The 18341-nt window shown below is 40.9% G+C and overlaps 2 protein-coding genes across 2 annotated transcripts; one reads left to right on the top strand and one right to left on the bottom strand.

Annotated features, from left to right (window-relative positions):
* The first annotated feature begins 418 nt into the window (after positions 1-418).
* SYN1 (Rad21/Rec8-like family protein) lies at positions 419-5701 on the top strand. Its single transcript, XM_088702052.2, has 19 exons — positions 419-753; positions 836-904; positions 1008-1066; positions 1186-1230; positions 1336-1355; positions 1419-1495; positions 1750-1849; positions 2209-2284; positions 2368-2446; positions 2528-2697; positions 3208-3260; positions 3361-3507; positions 3610-3964; positions 4007-4180; positions 4289-4373; positions 4607-4746; positions 4923-5010; positions 5101-5213; positions 5500-5701. The coding sequence occupies exons 1-19, from the start codon at positions 701-703 to the stop codon at positions 5580-5582; spliced, it is 1986 nt and encodes a 661-aa protein (XP_088558178.2). The 5' UTR covers positions 419-700; the 3' UTR covers positions 5583-5701.
* Positions 5702-6276: 575 nt separating this feature from the next.
* LOC103710343 (LRR/ubiquitin-like domain protein) lies at positions 6277-16783 on the bottom strand. The gene is made up of 10 exons (XM_088702415.2): positions 16444-16783; positions 14571-14665; positions 12871-13035; positions 11826-11936; positions 11529-11629; positions 10714-10851; positions 9744-9792; positions 9580-9645; positions 7480-7599; positions 6277-6646 (listed from the first exon to the last, which is right to left on the bottom strand). Exons 1-10 carry the CDS (start codon positions 16616-16618, stop codon positions 6527-6529), a joined length of 1140 nt encoding a protein of 379 aa, XP_088558541.1. The 5' UTR covers positions 16619-16783; the 3' UTR covers positions 6277-6526.
* Positions 16784-18341: the final 1558 nt, after the last annotated feature.

Genomic DNA, 18341 nt, shown 5'->3' with positions numbered 1-18341 from the left:
TTTTAGCTGTGGTTGGAGCCGAATTCAATCAGATCCAAGTGAGGCTAGGAGAATGACTTGGATGATAAATTTTGATTCATGGAAAGATTGAATGAGACATCGACTTTGAATCTGGCATGTGTAAAATCATGAAATTAAGCATCTGTCAGGCGTCGGGAGGAACGGAAAGCATATGAAGGTAAATCGCAACTGAAACAATAAAAAAACTCACGAAATCAATCCTAGCTCAGATGGAACCGGCCGTCTCTCACCCTCTTAAAGTAATAGGTGCGGCCGTTCTAAAATTTATATTAAAAAAGTCTAACTTTAATGACAACCGTGGGATCTACGCCGACGGTTCCGAGCTTCCGATCCCGCGGATCACCGCATCGGCTTAGCACGTGCGATATCTTGGCGCGCGGTTTACCGACTTCTCCACCACCACGTGCCCCTTGCGGGAGCGGTGCCCGCAAGGACCCGACCCCACAAATGGATAAAATTCCTGATCTGCCCCTCCCGCCCCGTCTTTTACCCCTCCCTCCTCTATATTAGGAGACCATTTGCCTCCGTCGGGTATCGTACTCCACGAGTCTAAGCTTCGTTTGAACCCTCCTCCCATCTCGTTCTCAGCGATCGCTCTCCTCCTCCTCCTCCTTTGCTATCGCCCTCTAGAGGAGCTAAGGAATTGAAAAAGAGGAAAGAGCAACTCAAAGAGGAGGAGATGTTCTACTCCCATCAGCTTCTAGCGAGGAAAGCTCCTCTCGGCCAAATCTGGTGAGCCTTCTCCCATCCCGATCTCGTTTCGTTTTGCTCCATTTCAAAGATATCTTCTACTGATTTGAGTGGAAATACCCAGGATGGCGGCGACGATGCACGCTAAGATCAATCGGAGGAAGCTCGACCAGCTGGACATCATCAAAATCTGGTGAGCTACTGCTCCTCTTATCGCTTCTCCACATCGTCCGTGATTCCTCCTCCATGGAGATTTCTGTGATCTGAACTATTTTTAATGAAAATTTTGATCGCAGTGAGGAGATCCTGAATCCCTCCGTTCCGATGGCCCTTCGGCTTTCTGGAATCCTCATGGGCAAGCAATCGAACAAGTTCCCCTTTATTTTTTTCTATCTTAATTTCGTCTTTTCTTTCCTATTAACCTTTTCTTCATATATATATCTCTTCGTCTCTAACTGTGGTGGCTTTTCTCAGGCGGTGTGGTGATCGTCTACGAGAGGAAGGTTAAGCTTCTCTACGGTTCGTCAGCTGCTCCTTCTCTCTCTCTTCTTTGTCTATCCCGATTCCGAGATCTCTTCGCGACTTTTTTGACGTTTCTTCCTATAATCTCTTTTCGATTTGCAGACGACGTCACACGTTTTCTGGTAATTTTGAAAGCTCCAGAGCTTCTCTCTCTTTTCCTGGGCTTTACCTTGTAAACTCAACAGGTGGAGATCAACGAGGCATGGAAGGTTAAAGCAGTCAGTGATTCCACCGTACTTCCCAAAGGAAAAGCCCAGGCCAAGTACCATGTCTTCTTCTCTCCTTTCCTTTCTTTCTCCCCACTTCTTCCCTCATTTCCCTTTTTAAGAAAGAAAACTATACGGTAGTCGTCTTCTCTTTTAATTTTATTGGAAAACAGAAGCGATTAGAATCTTGGATGGTTAGTAGTGGACTAGCGGTGGCTATAATGAGAAGGTGACATGCCAGAGATGGAGTCTCCGTGGAATTGGGAAGCTAAGGACCGTGTGATCATGATCAAACGTTATTCGCTTGCAGATTCGAAGCCGTTACGCTTCCGGACAACGTCGACATGGAAGTGGAGCAACCCATGCACTTCCGGGACGCGTCCTTCCCCGCCGCGAGATTCCAGCACATGGTAACGAAATCTCTCTTTTCTGACAATTTTGCCCCTTGGAAGCGGGAAATCGAGGGCGTAGAAACCGGCAAGGAAAATTTTCGGTTCAATTAAATTATTAATTAACCGACCGGCAGTCGTGAAGGGTGCAAACGTAAATAAAGTGAAATATATACCTGTTTCACTTTGGGGGGCAAGCCTGCATCGCGGCGACTAGCTGCCGCTGGGCCCTCCCTACTTGCCAACCATTTGTTGCCACGTGGATGGAAGTTCAACAGCCTTTTCTAACAGGAAGTTTCGACCCCACGCGGGCTACAAACTATCGAATCGATCGAAAATGGTACTCTAGTACTATTCACGGTTCGCGATTTTTGATGCAGAGATTGGACGACCTGGATGAATTCTACGTCAACATCGACATCCGAGACGAGGACGACGCTTCCCACCATCACCAAGGTTCGCTTAGCTATTTCATTGGAACCAACGAACTCATAATTAACCTATGGAGGCACTGATGAGCGGCTCTCTCTTACTCCCAGCTGAGCCTGCCAATATTACCCTGTTTGACGATCTCTGGTCAGACGTCGCCGAGACCGATCTCTACAACCGATTCGAGAGGCAAAGACAAGATATACTTACTTTATGTTTCTTTGAATATTAATTCATCTTTTCTTTAAGCTTGTAATTGCTGTGCTCTAGGTTTGATATAGGAGGAGACGATGATACCCAAACAAATTTCACACCTCAGGAGCAACCACAAGTCCCGGGCACTCTGGTGCCCTCGCCCCCGCCACGAGATGAGCAGCCACGAGCCCCGGGCACTTCCACCCACTCCCCTCCTCCACGGCAAGAGCCGCCGCAGCCACAAGGTTTATCTCAAAGTTCCTGACGCCTTTTAAATGGAAGTGCATGCAAAGGTTATCAAAACTTAGGTCCATCAGCAAGAGAGAGTGTGCCGACCAGTGGTTGAATCGTGTGTGTTGGTTTTGGTTAGAACGTGACCCCAGGCCCGGGCCATTTGCACCATAATTGCTGTGAACTCACTGTTGCGTGACGATAGAAGTTTATCACTAGCATGATTATATTTGTAGAGATAGAGAAGAACCCTCAGACACTGCTGAAATCCTAAAACTCAGCCCGAATCATAGTTATAAACTTGCAAAAAAGAAGGTTACCAGCTCTTCTCACCGTTACACGTGAAATCTGCTTGATTTAATTAGTTTTAATGTGGAATGGATTTCCAAAGTTAGCTCAACTACTTAATTTGTATATTGGGTCCACCTAAAAGATTTTATGGCTGTATTGGATAAGTAGAACTACCAATTAACTTGCTTAAAAATTACTTAAATAATGGCACTCTCTGATAAATTCTTTTGCAGAAGGTGGAATCATGGACCCTCAGATGGAAGAACGGGAGGAGCAGCGCGCAAAGGTTTGCATAAGTGAAGCCATTATTATAAAACATTGACTATCTAGCATAGACATCCTTGAAGCTAAATATTTGTGGAATTTAACTGGCTCGAGATGTGCAGAGGCAACAGCCACCAAAAAGGAAGGCACGTAGAAATCTCACCCAAGTGATCATGGACAATGAGCAACTCATGATCCCAGGAAGCATCTACCAGACATGGCTCCATAACTCTTCCAACATTGTATCAAAAAGAGGAAGAACAATCAAGGTTAATTCGCCATAGAACAAGTAGTTTGCCTGCTATTAAATTGCCCCCTTTTTTTTCCGATTTCCCTACAGATTATTCGTCCTCACTGAGCATTATTTGCAGTCCTTTAATCCTATACTCTCTACAAAAATAAGCAACCTCATGATGGACTTGCCACCGGTGGCTCTGATTTCTGGTCTAGAAAAGTTTCCAGCTGAGATATATTACCCTGCCCCGCTTCTTGAACTCTGGAGGAAGTGCACCCAGCCAAAGCTTGATAGTACTTCATCTCCAGGTTACCATGTTTCTTCGAACCCTTATTTCTATCGCTTAATGGCATTAAAAGTAATTGAGAGGTTAATAAGTATTAAATCTTGTCTTGAAGGAGGAACGCCGCCGCAGGCACAACAGCCACAAAGACAATCATCGCCCCCTGGATTCTATCCTCAGGATGTTCCTCAATTTGTAATTTCTTTTCGTAAAGCCTCTTCTTTTCATGTCTATCTATTACAGTGATCTGCATCTGATAATAAATTCTTGGAAGTGAAGCCTCAAGAGGAATTCCAGAGGGTAATAGGCTCAGACCCACTGGATATCTCAATAGAGAAGCTCAGAGCAAACCTAGAGAACATGGACTTCCAAGGAGTTGATGATGCAGCGTCCAGCGACCATTTTGTCACTCCAGGAAGCCCTGGTAACTTCCTAAGCTTCCTTGTGGCTGTAGCATATCTATCTCTTGTATGCTTCGGATAATTTCTCTCTCTCTTTTGAGCAATGATAAGAACGTGTTTTTGACTCGTAGGAGGATGGAGTTCTAAATCCATTCCTAGCTCTGGCTCTGGACACGCTTCCATTCCATTTGAACCTGAGATACTACCTGGACGAAGGTCAGTAGATGTTCGAGGAAGTTTTAATGTATTTTTGACTGTCATACAATCATTCAGAAGTAGTTGAGCTCGGCGCCTGTAAAAAATTCAGAGCCTGATTGTATATTGTGGAATCTCAGTCCACAGCTTGCGTACAAATACAAACAAATTAATGCTCAACTAGCTGAAGTATTTCAAGAATCGCCTTGAGTAATTGGCTCTTCTTATATCTTCTGTTATGGCTATTGAAACAGGGCTAAAAGAAGGCAGCACTCGTCATCAAGAACTACTCTGGGGAGCCTTGATCCGGTTGAAGAGGAGCTCCCGCTGCAGCAAGAAGTGAGAGACTCCAAGCTGAGAAGATTGTCCGGGAATGGACCCACCCCTGATTTTGGTACGTGCATTAACTACTGAGATTCAGTGGTTAACTTTCCAGGAAAAAAATAATCATTTTTAACTAAAGCAGCATTAAATCTTGATAAACGCATAAAGGCACCTGGATGCGTATGAGCAGTCCGGTCGGTATCTTGACTACGATATATAGGCCTGAACTAATTTCAAATATTCCAGAATTATTGGAGGAAACAGGGCCCACTCAAACCCCACATCCCGTGTCGTCCGGTCCCTCTGGTGACAAGATCACTCAATCAATTCGCACGTAAGTACTTTAATAATGAGAAAGAAAAACTTGCATTTCTGAACCCGTCTGTCTCCATTAACGCGAAATTGGCCGAGCGCCCATGTGTAGGCAACTCAAGCTGCATTTTGACACGCCAGGCGCGGCACAATCTGAATCACTTGACCAGCTTGCTTTTGGGATGAATCGGAAAAGAGCTGCTCAACTCTTCTATCAAACATGCGGTATCTAATTTTCTTCTATGTTTTACAATTAGAAAAAGAAATATCTACGATATCTAGCTCCCGAATATCAAGTCTACCGAAGAGGAAAGAATGTAAGCATAACTGTGGACTCCTATTCATTTCTCTCTTTTTTTCTTAAAATTTGCCATTATTCTTTCAATGGAAAGGAAACCCGCATTATTGATTCCCATGCTTTTCAAGATTTCTTTAGGGCTCTCATTTTTGTTATTGATCCCGTGTGTCTAAATGTATGGTTAAAAAAACACTACTGCCGTCTATTTTGTAGTTCTGGCGACGTGCGATTTCATCAAGGTCCAACAGGTGGCGCCATATGGCGACATTTTAATATCAAAAGGACCCAAGATGTAAGTTCTTCAAAACAGAGGATGAAGATGACATTCCTGGACGGAGACAAGCTTACCTAGTCCTTCTCACAAAGAGATACCGCTGTTCTCACGTCAGTTCCAGGATTAATTAGTTCTCTCTTTCACAACGCATGATATAGAACATCATGAAGTAAGAAAGAGGTGAGATCCAAAGTTCTCACCTCTTATAATATGATTTCTGGAAGGAAAATCCATGTTTCTGTGTATTGAAAATAGTTCATAGCTTGGTAGTAAGCTTAGTACAACTTTGCAAATGTAAAGAAATGTTATATAATTAGAACAAAAATATTTCTCCCAACAGTTCTCCAAATGTTCTGTAGCTTCATGCATATCAGTATGTAAATTATGCCTGTCATAATTGGACTCTAGCTAGATTCCATACCGAGTGCAAGAATGATTAGAATGCCCCAGCCGCACGCAAGCTCTGCCATGGTCAAATGCAGAGTCCAGACACGCCATCTTACAAAGTGATACCAGTGGGTCGCCTTCACAATTAACTCAGACATGGTATAAGACTGCTGAGTTGAAGAGAACAGAATATTTAAATCATTTCTGGTCAGCTATGGTCCCTGCTAGTTTAATTATAAAATCGGAAGCGTCAAACAAAATGAACTGTGTTATGCACTGGCAGAGATTCTGTAGATGTGAACTGGGGAGTCTTGCAACAGTGCCCCTCATTTCTTGTTTTAATTTATGAAGTGTAAAAAATTTCTTGTTTCTACACTTTTCTTTATTATTAATAATATTTTTTACTGGGCTACAGAATGGGTTAAACCCTCTCCAAATAAGTCAGTCCCTACATCTCTCAACCATGATGAAAGCGGAACCTGATTCCTGCATCCCTGCTACAACCATCAGCAGACTTGCCAGCCTGTAATGCTGATGCTGATGCTGATACAACGAAGGCACCATTGATTTTAAAAAGATTCAAGAACCCCGGTTATCATCTGCACCTTCATCGAATACTCCAGATGATCCCACATGGAAATCGAGTTGCTTCTGATGCTTTGATCGACGACGTTCATCAAAATACTCCCATCCTTCAACCTGTTGCAGCAGGTTAATAAGAATATTTAGCTGGTGTGATAACTTGGCTCAAACTTAAACCCATCTAAGACTGCAAATAGGTGAGTAGGTTCAAGGTAAATAAATCATGATTCAGTCCCGATTTGGGTCAGAAATGGATCTGGATACCGATCCATTATCTGGACCATAACCTATTGAATTCTTATCTTCCAACAGAAGGGATCATATTTCAGTAGCTTAATCCTAAACACAAACAAATAGGTTAATCTTTCTTAAGTCATGTACATACAATCATGCAAGCTTGAACAAGTAACACAATCCAACCTACATAACCCATTTATTAAACAGATCAAGTCAAATTAAATGTGTTAAACAGGTTAAGAGGGTTGGGTTACATAGGTTTTAAATATGTTTTAAACAGGTTAAATAGGTCTTAAACGGATTAAATGGGTCGGGTTACGACCCAACCCAATTATTAAACGTGTCAAAACAGGCTAAACGGGGCAAAAGTCTAAACTTGAACCCAACTCATTTATTAAATAGGTCTCGATGGATTGCCTCATTTATGGCCCAAACTCATTTATGTCAAATCCGAATTTGCTTAAAGCAGATCGTTCATGGGTCGGGTTGATGAGTCAGGTCATAAATTGCCACCCCTACTCAAATACAGTCAAACACAAGTCACTAACCAGTCATATGGTCATCTTGGTCAATTTTGACAAGGCGCAGGTCAACCTGATCTATTTGCAATCTCACTCGGATGGTTGCAACAAGTTAGACGATGAAACTACTAGGCACCAGAAAACAAGTTTGGAAAAAAAAAGGTGTAGGAAGTAAACTAAAATTTGCCGCACCTGCCGGAGAAAATCATTTGTAATTTCTGTGCCATGAAGATCAAGTGTTGACAGTTGAGAACACATCTTGAATAATGTCGACGGTAGAGATTTGAGACCATTGTTCCTTAGATGCAAAGCCTGTGTCATGGACAAAAATATTATTTCAAGCAAGAATATGTTGTGTCAGCCTAGAGCAAATTTAGTCAATGCGGAGCATATCCAACCGCTGCAACAAAGAAAAAAACTTTAAACTCGAAGAATAGCCTTAAAATTTCTTACAACAGAACTCCAAATACATGTATTATATGTGATAAAAAAATAGCGGTCCAAAATGGAATAACTAATGTCCTCATACATAACATAAAACACTTCTAAAAATAAGTGATCCAACAAATACAAACTAAATGACTTGGTATTGAACATAATCTTTCATGAATATAAAATGCATCCTGGGCAACACCAAGAACTTCAACTTGATTGAATCCTATTGATTCAATCTCTAAGAAAATGGTTGATGCAATCATTTCCATCAACAGAAATCTTCATTACCATCAAAACTTTAGAGAAACATCATCTGCTGAAAATAAAAAGTGCATGAGGCTCCCCCATTGCAAGGTCTGAGGAAGGTCAGACCTTGTTTGGTACTCTCTTTTTTTCCTTTTTTATAAACAAAAATATGGAATCTGATGTAGAAAATATATTTGGTTTGTCTGTTTCTATTTTTTTAAACCACTTTTATTATTTTTCGAAAAAGTGGAAGTGAAAAATTTTCACTTCTGCTTGTTGTATAAAAGTGGGATTTCAACCCTCTCCGCCCGACCACTCTTCTTCCACCCGACCTTGCCCTCGCCCTGTCACCCTCGCCTGACCGCATGAGCTCCCTAGGCCTCATCGGCACCTCTCTACCCGATGTCGAGCTATTCCTCATCCCCAGTTGCGTCTGTAGTCCCATCCCCCCTCCTTATCCATTTGCTGCTCCCCTCGGTCGCCTATCTACCCGACTTCAAGCTCTCCCTCTTCCCCAAATGCATCACCGGCCCCATCCCCCTCCCTCTCCCTCATCCCTAGTCATGTTGCCAGCTCTTGTTGTTCTTAAAAAAAAGAGGGAACCAAACATGTTTTCTATTTCTATTTTTTTTAAAAAAAAAAATAACAACGATGCTAAACACAGCCATAACCTTATGTCGTATGTGAAGAAGCTATTTCCATATTTTGAACCTATGATCAAGTTATGATGGAGCAACCTTATTGTTGCACCAAGGTTCACCCTCTATCAGCTGAAAATAAATTGAATGTAAAATAAAAAGTTTCCAATCCATCAAGCAGTAAGCAAGAACTTGTTTTTTCAAACACATGTAAGGGATAGATTTCGTTCTGTTATATATTTTGATGTCTGGTCCAAAATCTTCCAATGATAATTATCCTTCCTAGCTAACTCACAAAACAGACAAGCTAGGAAAAAGGATTTAATGTTTGCAGGTTACAACCATGACTTTCCTTCTTACTACTTTAATGTCACAGCATAATTATGATTACTGAGATATTATTTAATGGGCATATATAACACTTCTAAATCTATTAATCAATATGGATCTTATTACTGACTGTGTTCCCCATAACAAATGCATGTGTTACAGACCAAGCCTGAGCCTGACCTGATTCTTATCTGAGCCTACAGATCCAAGCCAGAACCCATCGAGGGGGCAGGTGATCATAGAATACAAGGTAAAAGGCTTTCAGAACCATGTTATTAGATGGTTGTCAGCATTATTATTAGCTTTAATGCGTTGTACAACAGAATGGCCTACAAGATAACCATAATCAAAGGAGGAAAAAAATCAGACTCAGGTTCCTCTAGCATGTGATGTTTGTTGCACAAATACATGGATACCATCAGATTATAAAAGCTTCAATAACAGATATGCATGCCATCCAGCATATTCTCCAGGAGCAAAACATTATCACATTCATAAATTAAAAATGTGTGAATAATATTTACTTGTATGACATATGACATAGTATAGTCATTCTCTACAAGCATGTAAACCTAATACATATATTTGCTCCTTTAGTTTTTAGATGCTTCCATATGACAATTGAGCAAGCTATAGAACAAACCTTAAGATTACGTAAATTCCCTAGCGTTTCCGGCAGCTCAACCAAAAGATTTAATGACAAATCAATCTGCATCATTAAAGAACCAAGCCAAGCAAATAAATTATCTTCTTTATGAAGTTCCATAGTCTTCTATTATGGATTGCATAAAACAAGAGGATGAAAACCTCAACAAGTGAATGGCAGTTCCCGATAGATGAAGGCAATGAACTTATCCTGCCATCAGAAAACATTAACATGTCAGATAAGAAGGTTTATCAATAGGGAAACCATTGCACCATATAAATCCATTTTCACTCGATGTACACTTAGAAGTATTAAATACAATTCAACTACATAGAAGGGTCCAGTCATAACATGGGATCAAAATATAGTAGCATCCAAATAGATAACAAAAATAATATCGAAAATCTGAGATCCTCCGGCAAATATTCTGATCTCATATCTAATAGATACATCTTAGTCGGACATAAGCATGATGACTATCTTAGTCGGACATAAGCCTGCATCTAGAAAAGCAATTTTGATTGTCTATATAGAAGACTTTCTCCTCCTACCAAGCTGATGATTGCATTCATCTTGATACAGCAACTTGACCAAAAAGTAATAATGCATCCAAATGATCTAACGGAAGCAAAAGATCCTGGGTATATGCATCTTACTAACCCTTAGAGCTATGTTGGCAATCCATATTTGTATTTAGGTAGAGCTCTCTCTCTCTCTCTCTCTCTCTCGAATAGAATGATCTAAAATGATTTTGAGATGCTCTAATAAGTAGAACATCATGCTTTTGAATTAATAGCAAATTCTCATTTTATAACAAACTCTTCACCTACCAATTTGCTTTTAAATTTAGTTTACAAAACTATCCTAGCATTGGTTCATTATGCATTTTTATTAAAGTTCACGAAGACATGAACTATAGAGAAAGCCACTTCAATTTTATCAAATTATTTAGTAACTGCATCATACCTATGCTGCTGTCTTTTCTCCCTGAAGATTTTATAGCCCCAAACCAATAATAATAATGAAAAGAACATGTGACAATAATTAAGTTGAATATTCAGAGAGTGCTAAGAGTTCAATTGCACGTAAAACAGGAACTTTAAAACACAGTTGCCTCTGTTCTAGTACTACCTATTGTTGCCTGCCTTCAGAATTTGAAGTTGATTCAGAAATCCAATTTCAGCTGGTAGGCTTGTTAGTTTGTTGTTTGCAATATGGAGTTCACAGAGGGAAGTCAATGTGCCAACCACAGAGGGCAAAGTAGTAAAACTGCAAAACAAATAACAAAGAAAAGCAGAATGTCATGTTCTTATAAGCTTGATTAGTAACCATATCTAGATGATCTGAATTTACTGGCTCAGAATTAAGGGCCTGTTTGGAAGCTCAAATGGCCTGTCCCAGGAATTATCCACACATAGCAAACATTGAGGAGTTGTCTGGTGGGGAAGAAGATTTTGCCAATCTGGGAAACTTTAGATTACACAATTCCAAAATGTTATTGGGATGCTGGGGGTCACTTTTTACTTTCTAGAAGAAAACCAGCATCCTGTTTTTTTTCCAGTATTGCACAGTCCAGGGGTTCCCTAAATTGCCTGAGATTCTCCTCTCCTGTAGCTACCCCTTCCCTCACCTTCCACCACATACAGGTTTCATCTGCAGGCAACCTATACAAGCTTCCGAAAACAGGCCCTTAATGTAGGTTTACTGGATAAGGATGGCATCTTAACATATAAGGATTAGCAGTTTGTTGTAACTAGGATTGATCTGGATGTAATAGTCAACAATGACATCCTCTCCCTTGAAGCAGGCAACTAGCCAGTTTTCAAATGAAAATCTTTCTGCTTGTCAGCCATATAGTTATATACTTAATGTGTACTGTATTTCCATTGCCTAATTGTAACTTCCTTAAAAGTCAACTAAGCATATGCTGTATATATCATACTTACTGGTTTTGGCTTAAAGAGAGAACTGTCAAAGACTTCAGAGATGACAGGCCTTCCCAGCTAATACCCTTGTCCAATAAATCATTAGCATTCAGCAACAATTTCTGCACAACATAAACAAGAAGAAGCTCTAAATTAAAGCTTGCTGCACTTTGAAGATGTACATAAAACAGAGTATTTCTTCAGATCCTGAGTTTGAAGTAACATTTTGTAGTGAGAATGGTGGTGGTCCAGCTTGTAGTACTTATGGATAAAGAAAATTAGTTAACTGAGATATAACGGCATAAGAAGAAACATTACATTCAATGATGTCAATAAACTGATTTTGTCCGGTATTTCTTGAATAAAGTTGTTGCTGATGTCCAGTACTCTTACATAATGTCCACAAGCCCAAACTTCTTCAGGCACTGTCTGCTAGATCAACAATATATATGTAAAATTCTGAAGCCCACATCATAAAAGTGCAGGATGACAATATTGATGATAAGATGCAAAGGACAACAGATAACCGCAAGAATATTTAAAGTAGTTCTTTCTCCTGCTCAATTAATCACATAAGTGGTGGTCACCCCTGACGAATGTAAGTTATTGAGGTTATAACAGGTTATAGCAACAGAAAGACAAAATATTCTTATTCACTTATTGTGGGCATCTACCACAAAATCACATCGACCTGTTGAACTCAGTCGAATATGTAATTTTCACATGGACATGATTCAAATGCATCAGTCACACATTTTTTAACTAAAAAAGAATTAAATTCAAATCAAAGCACTTTCTAGTCAACTTTCGCTCAGCTTAAACCCTTAAACCAACAAATTTAGAGCTAACAATTGCTAAAAGAGCAGGACTGCACAAAACATCCTCTTCCATATGGTATGGTCAATATCATGGCTTAGAATGTTATCAACTAGAGGTCATGTACAGTTGCATGAAGCAAAATAATACCACAATGACATTATAGCAAAACAAAAGATGAAACCTTATGATAAATTAGTCAGTGTCAACATGATCTGAAATCAGATCATAAGTATGAAATTTAAAGAAATTTTGAAACTACACAACATTACAGTTAGTAAAACATTAAGAAATTGGTAGTAGTAACCATATCAGAACATTTTCCAGCATCAGACTGAGTTAGTTGTTTCAAGTTGAGCTTTAAGCAGTCCTACAAGACATAATCCTAGGGAAACAGCAGCATCTGGTGAAGAGCAGACATAGCCTTGCTAAAGAACAAAGTACATCAGCTTCTTAAATATAAAAAGAGGAAGCTGGATTATTTCGAAGTACAAATAAGACGAAAACAAACTCCTCCATTCACTTATTTGTGTCTTTTAGCACATACCTTTAGGTGGCTCCATGACAAGCCTACAACACCGGTTATCTTCCAATGTTCAGAGCGACTTTTGTCAATAATTGTCTTAGCCTTATAAACTTGACTTGGTTTACTATCAAGGATCCTCCTTGTGTTGGTTGATGGAAGAGTGGCGACTTTGGTGATTGGACCATCCTGTTCATGGGCATAGGTTATTTCCTGAGGATACATAATGCATCTGGGGGACAGAGGGTTGCAGTTCAAGGGGCACACAAGTTCAAACACAAATGCATATTGTGAATATTAAATAATTCTAAAATACAATAGAACTGAACATGGTAACATTTCCCAGCTCTATGGAATCACCTTCAAGGATTAAAAGTATGAACAATCTAAATGCATAGAAATATAATGAAGTACGGGAATAGAGCAGAATTCTTCCACCATGAAAAGTGAAGAGTAGCATTAAAGTAACCCAGATAATCTATGAAACTGTTCACAAGATGCCCATCCATAGGTTCACCGATGATTTTACCTTTAGGATACAATAGGTTTGAGCTTCATAATACATCAATTAAACATTCAGTAGCAGTATCTCACATAATGAATTTCTGTTATCATGAAGAACAGAAGAGCAGGAGTCCATTGACTAAAATGTTTAAACAGTGTAGTATCTAGGTAAGAAGAATTTCGGGCTTTAACATATCAATGTCCTAAAAAGCAGTTGCTATGTGCAGGCAATCAAGGGACAGCATAATGTACATGCAGTACGCGGACAACATATGTGGGTGTATGTACAGTTATGTTTTAACTATTTAAAAATGAATATAATATATTAAGTATAATAATCATAGTATTTTTTTATGAATGGATAATAGCAAATATTAATAATAATAACTAACGGTTAGTGCTTATTAGTTAGTATATGACACCAAATAGATATAATTATTACCATAATCAACAATTTAGCAATATTAACACATGTATCAAGCCAACCTGAAATCCATATCAAACCTAATCATCAGCTTGAATCCACTTCACCTACAGGGGCCCACATAAGAGTGGGCTGTATATATAGCTCCAGAATGCTAAATGAGCTTGTATATGCAGTTGTACAATACTAAGCAAGCCACATATGTGGCTATGCAAGCTAAGTTGATCATGTTTTTTGTCCATATTTGGTATGACTGCCTATAGTACTGCATAAAGGCAATGCAGTGTGGGCAAGGGACCATATAGGTGTATGCAGTCCATTGACTGCCTAAATATGTGGCAATATGCACTACATTTTTAAAAACACTATAACATATGATAATATTCAATGATAGTAAAGAAATGTGATGGCATCGCTTAAAGTCGAGGAACAATATATGGAGAGTGGAAGTGTATGGCTAAGTCTTGGCCCTATTTTGTCTGGGGTTGGGATCCACCTTGTAAGTCAAAAGTTTGTTAAGTTACAATACTAGATAACTTCATTAACCTCTATAATATGTTTACAGCAATTAACATAAAACCAAAAGCATCAAAAGTCAATATAATAGAACAGTTGACAGAACTCAGTATTATAAGAAAATACTTGATTAGCCTGGGAACAACTATAAAAGATACTGATCAGTAAAGAAGAAGAAATCTTTCTCATTTTTATGGATTAATTTCCTTAGATGTTTTTCCAAAGATCAAGGACAAAGACATGTTAATAGCAGAGTTACACAAGAAAAACATAAAATTACCCCTTGGTGTAGACCTTGAGAAGCTATCAACATAACTTTCGAACCATCGATCACTTGTTCTGACTTCAATTTCATTGTATCTGCGAGAACTTTCCCTGTGATAAAAGTATTTAGAATTATCAGCTTCCACCACTCTCAAAGATTGCACTGCTAGTGCTGCAATTATGTGCATATTCCCAATAAGCTATCACATGATTCTAGATTGCACTTACAACATAAAAAAGAACAATAACAGAAGCCGAGAGCTAGCATAAATTATCAACAAAGCGGCCCATGCAATTTAATGGTAATTAATTGAAGAATATTATTTCATAAGAGGCTTTAAACAACCACAGTAGTGTCAATGTTTGTGGTGTATCAATCTTTTTCTTAATCAATGTCTCTAAAAAATATACAACAACAGTTTAGCACTTTTAGCATAAGATAAACATATGAATAAATGTATAAAGAAACCTTTATCAAACACATATGGATTGGCTTCATCTATGACCCTTGATCATTGATTATGATTTAAGGCCAGATACAAATAAAAACCAGCATATCAACATATATGCTATACGCAATCTCTCTCATTAAAGGCAGAGGCCTAGGTTTAAAAACAGATGTTTCAACTTTGCATGTATATATCAGGAAAGATCTTAGCTTTTCAATATGAATAGCATGGTGAATTTAACACGGGGATGAAAAAAGGCTTTTATAAACCAGTGAGATATCACTAAGGACAGCACAATATGAAGAATGAATGCAGAGGTGGCAAGTGGCTTGGAACAACAAGAGAAGAAAAAGGAGGTTCCATATTGAATATTGATGCCACCAAAAACTTGCTCAAATGGTATCCCCACCTTGCCGCTTGACCAAGGGGTTGGGGTTCAATTCTAGTTGGAGTCGGCCCTCAAGTGATGGGGTTGATATGGGGTAGAAGGTGGGGATTAGCCCCTCCTAATCTTGTTTTCTTAAAAAAAAAAATTGTTGAATAATGATTCCATTTTATTTCCATATCCATAATCACTTTTTGTCTTGGTTTATAGGACCACTGACCAGATTGAGTGAACTTCAAATGCAAACACTATGTCAAGATGCTCTAGTCATGATCCAGTCAACCCCAGCATTTGATGGTTTAGATAAGTTAAATCCATTTAAATAGCAGGACCTTCAACTTGGCAAGGAAATAAATTTGAGCCTATGACTACAGATTTCGAGATTCAATCAGAGAATAGCTTTTTCAAGCCTTCTCTCAGGCTTTTTCTTTTTTCTTTTGAGAAGTCTTCAGTGTATTTATATAAGGGTTTAAAAAATGGAAAATAACTTTGAGGTGCAAAGGATGAAAGTGCCACCTACCATTTCTTGAAGAAATAAGGCTTCCAAATTATTCACCTTGGATGGTTGCATTTCCGAACCCTTTTAGAAACAGCTATATGTTAATATCGCTCATTGCCTCTGTTTGATCCCATTCCCCACCATAAAATATTGCCTTCCTCTTTGTCTCCAATCTACGGTGCCAGCGCCCAAATACCAAAAATTTTCGACTTTAGATGCTTCTCCAATACAGATATTCCATAAAAGAATCGTTCTCCTCTGGCACGGGCCCTCTAACCAAATACCCCCCCAAGAACTCACCAAGAATCACATCTTGAATCCTCCATCTAGATGGGCTTCAAGAACTCTAAATCTCATCGAAACATGAGCCCTAAATCTCACGAAATCCAAAGAACTTGTCTATTGTTCGTAGTTTCAGCTGGCTTCCTTCTAGGACAAGATTTTGATCTAGGGCAACGAAAAAAGGTCGAAAGTTCGTGCAGAGAGGGGGGGGGGGGGGGGGGGGGGGGGGGGGGGGGTGGGAGGGAGAAGGGAACTTAGGGAAGAGTGTGAGTACCTTTGAAGATGAGCTTTTGGCCGCGAGGGATGACGTTGGTGAGAGGTTGGAGGAGGGATTTGAGATCTCTGACGGTGGAGTCGTCGGAGACGGAGAGAGGCAGCGTCCGGCCGCTGAACTTTACGTGAACGGTGATGGTGGTGGGATCGAGAGCTGCATCGCCTCTTACCTCCATTCTCTCTCTCTCTCTCTCTCTCTCCCCCCCCCTGGGGACTGGGATCTAACTCTGCGATTGTTGTCCGGTGTCTGGACCCAACTTGCCGACTTTGACAAAGAGGCTCAAGTCAACAAAGCTCGTAACTTACCTAGCTTAAAAGGGTGAAAATGGGTCAGACAATATCTTAGGGCTCGTTTGGTTCGCGGGAAGCATTTTCCTTCCTAGGAATATGATTCCTGGAAAACAAATTCCTAGGAAGAGAATGCCTAGGAAAATACTTTTGGCATGTTTGGTTGACCATGGGAAAGTGACAAATTTCCAAGGTGATTATGTTTGGTTGGCCATCCACTTTCCTAAGAAAGTTATATATAATTCCTATTATGCCCTTAATAAAAATTAGATTTTTAATGCCTCTTTAATGCTTCTTTAATGCTGAAGGGACTTTTTGGGAAAAAGTAAAAATGGAGTGATTCCCGTCTCATGGGAAAGTAACTTTCCCATGTTTCTCATGGGAAAGACTTTCCCATGAAATGTGGGAATCACATTCCCATGGGAATACAACTTTCCCTTCTCTCTCTTTTGAAAACTCCAACCAAACAAGAGGCATCTCATTACTTTCCCGTTGACCACACTTTCCCCCCTTCTTTTCCCGCGAACCAAACGAGCCCTTAGTGAGAGGTTGGAGGAGAGATTTGAGATCTCTGACAGGGGAGCTGTCGGAGACGGAGAGAGGAAGCATCCACCTGCGGACCTTGAGAGAGAGTGAGTGACTTGGGAGGCGCGCCCTAGGTGCGCAATTTTTCGTGCGGTGAGTGGGGCTTTCTCCCAAGCGCCTGGTGTGAGTGAAGGAGGGGTTCACGATGCCTTGGGAGGTGCTTTAGGTATCGTGTTACTAGTGGTGCATTTTATCAAACAGGAGGTAGGGTGTGGAGGATGGCAACGGTGGGGGTTGAGAAGTCGGAGAAGAGGGAGGCGAACTCGGGTGAGACAGGGGAGAAATCCCACCCAAAGGCGACGGAGAAGGGCACGACGTGGGCGAATGTGGTCAAGGGGTCGTCGAGGAAGCCGATATGGACCAACCACCAGATCACGACGGCGGAACTGGAAGCCCTGAAACGGCGCTTCACGGATGTGGTTGAGTTCCCGCCGGAGAGGATGGAGGTGGCCAGGGCGGCGTGGCGTGACACTGCGGTGATCATACGCAGTCTGGGGCGGCGGGTGCCGGCGGAATGGATCAGCCGGGAGCTGCGGGTTGCCGGAAAACTCGACTATGATGTCGAGGAGTTTGTGATGGCGGAGGAGACCTTTGCATTCCGTTTCCGGTGTGAGAAGGACCGGGAGGCGGCCATGGAAGGTGGACCCTGGCTGGTGGCTGGCCAGCTACTGGCCATGGAACGCTGGCGGCCAAATTTCGTGCCGGGGACCAACCAGTTGGGCAGAACAGTGGTTTGGCTCCGGTTGCCAAGTTTGCCGACGGAATACTGGTCGAAGGAGACGATCTGGGGTATTGCGGCGAAGGCTGGGCGACCATTGGCGCTGGACAAGGTCACCGACGAGGGTCGGAAACTTGGCTTCGCCCGTGTCAAGGTGGAGGTGGATGCGGGCGCGCCGTTCCGGCCTGGAACCTTCATCAAGGTAGGATCTGACCTACATTGGCAGGCTTTCCGCTACGAAAGCCTGCCTGGGTTCTGCTTTAAGTGTGCCCGGCTGGGGCACGAAGAGGGGGCATGCCCTTTTCCTC

The sequence above is a fragment of the Phoenix dactylifera genome, chromosome 8, assembly GCF_051530095.1.
Source record: "Phoenix dactylifera cultivar Ajwa chromosome 8, Ajwa_hap1_PhDact_Kaust_v1.1, whole genome shotgun sequence".
In the NCBI taxonomy this organism is placed as follows: Eukaryota; Viridiplantae; Streptophyta; class Magnoliopsida; order Arecales; family Arecaceae; genus Phoenix; species Phoenix dactylifera.
Note: the sequence above shows the minus strand (reverse complement) of the source record. Positions and strands in the feature narration are given on the sequence as shown.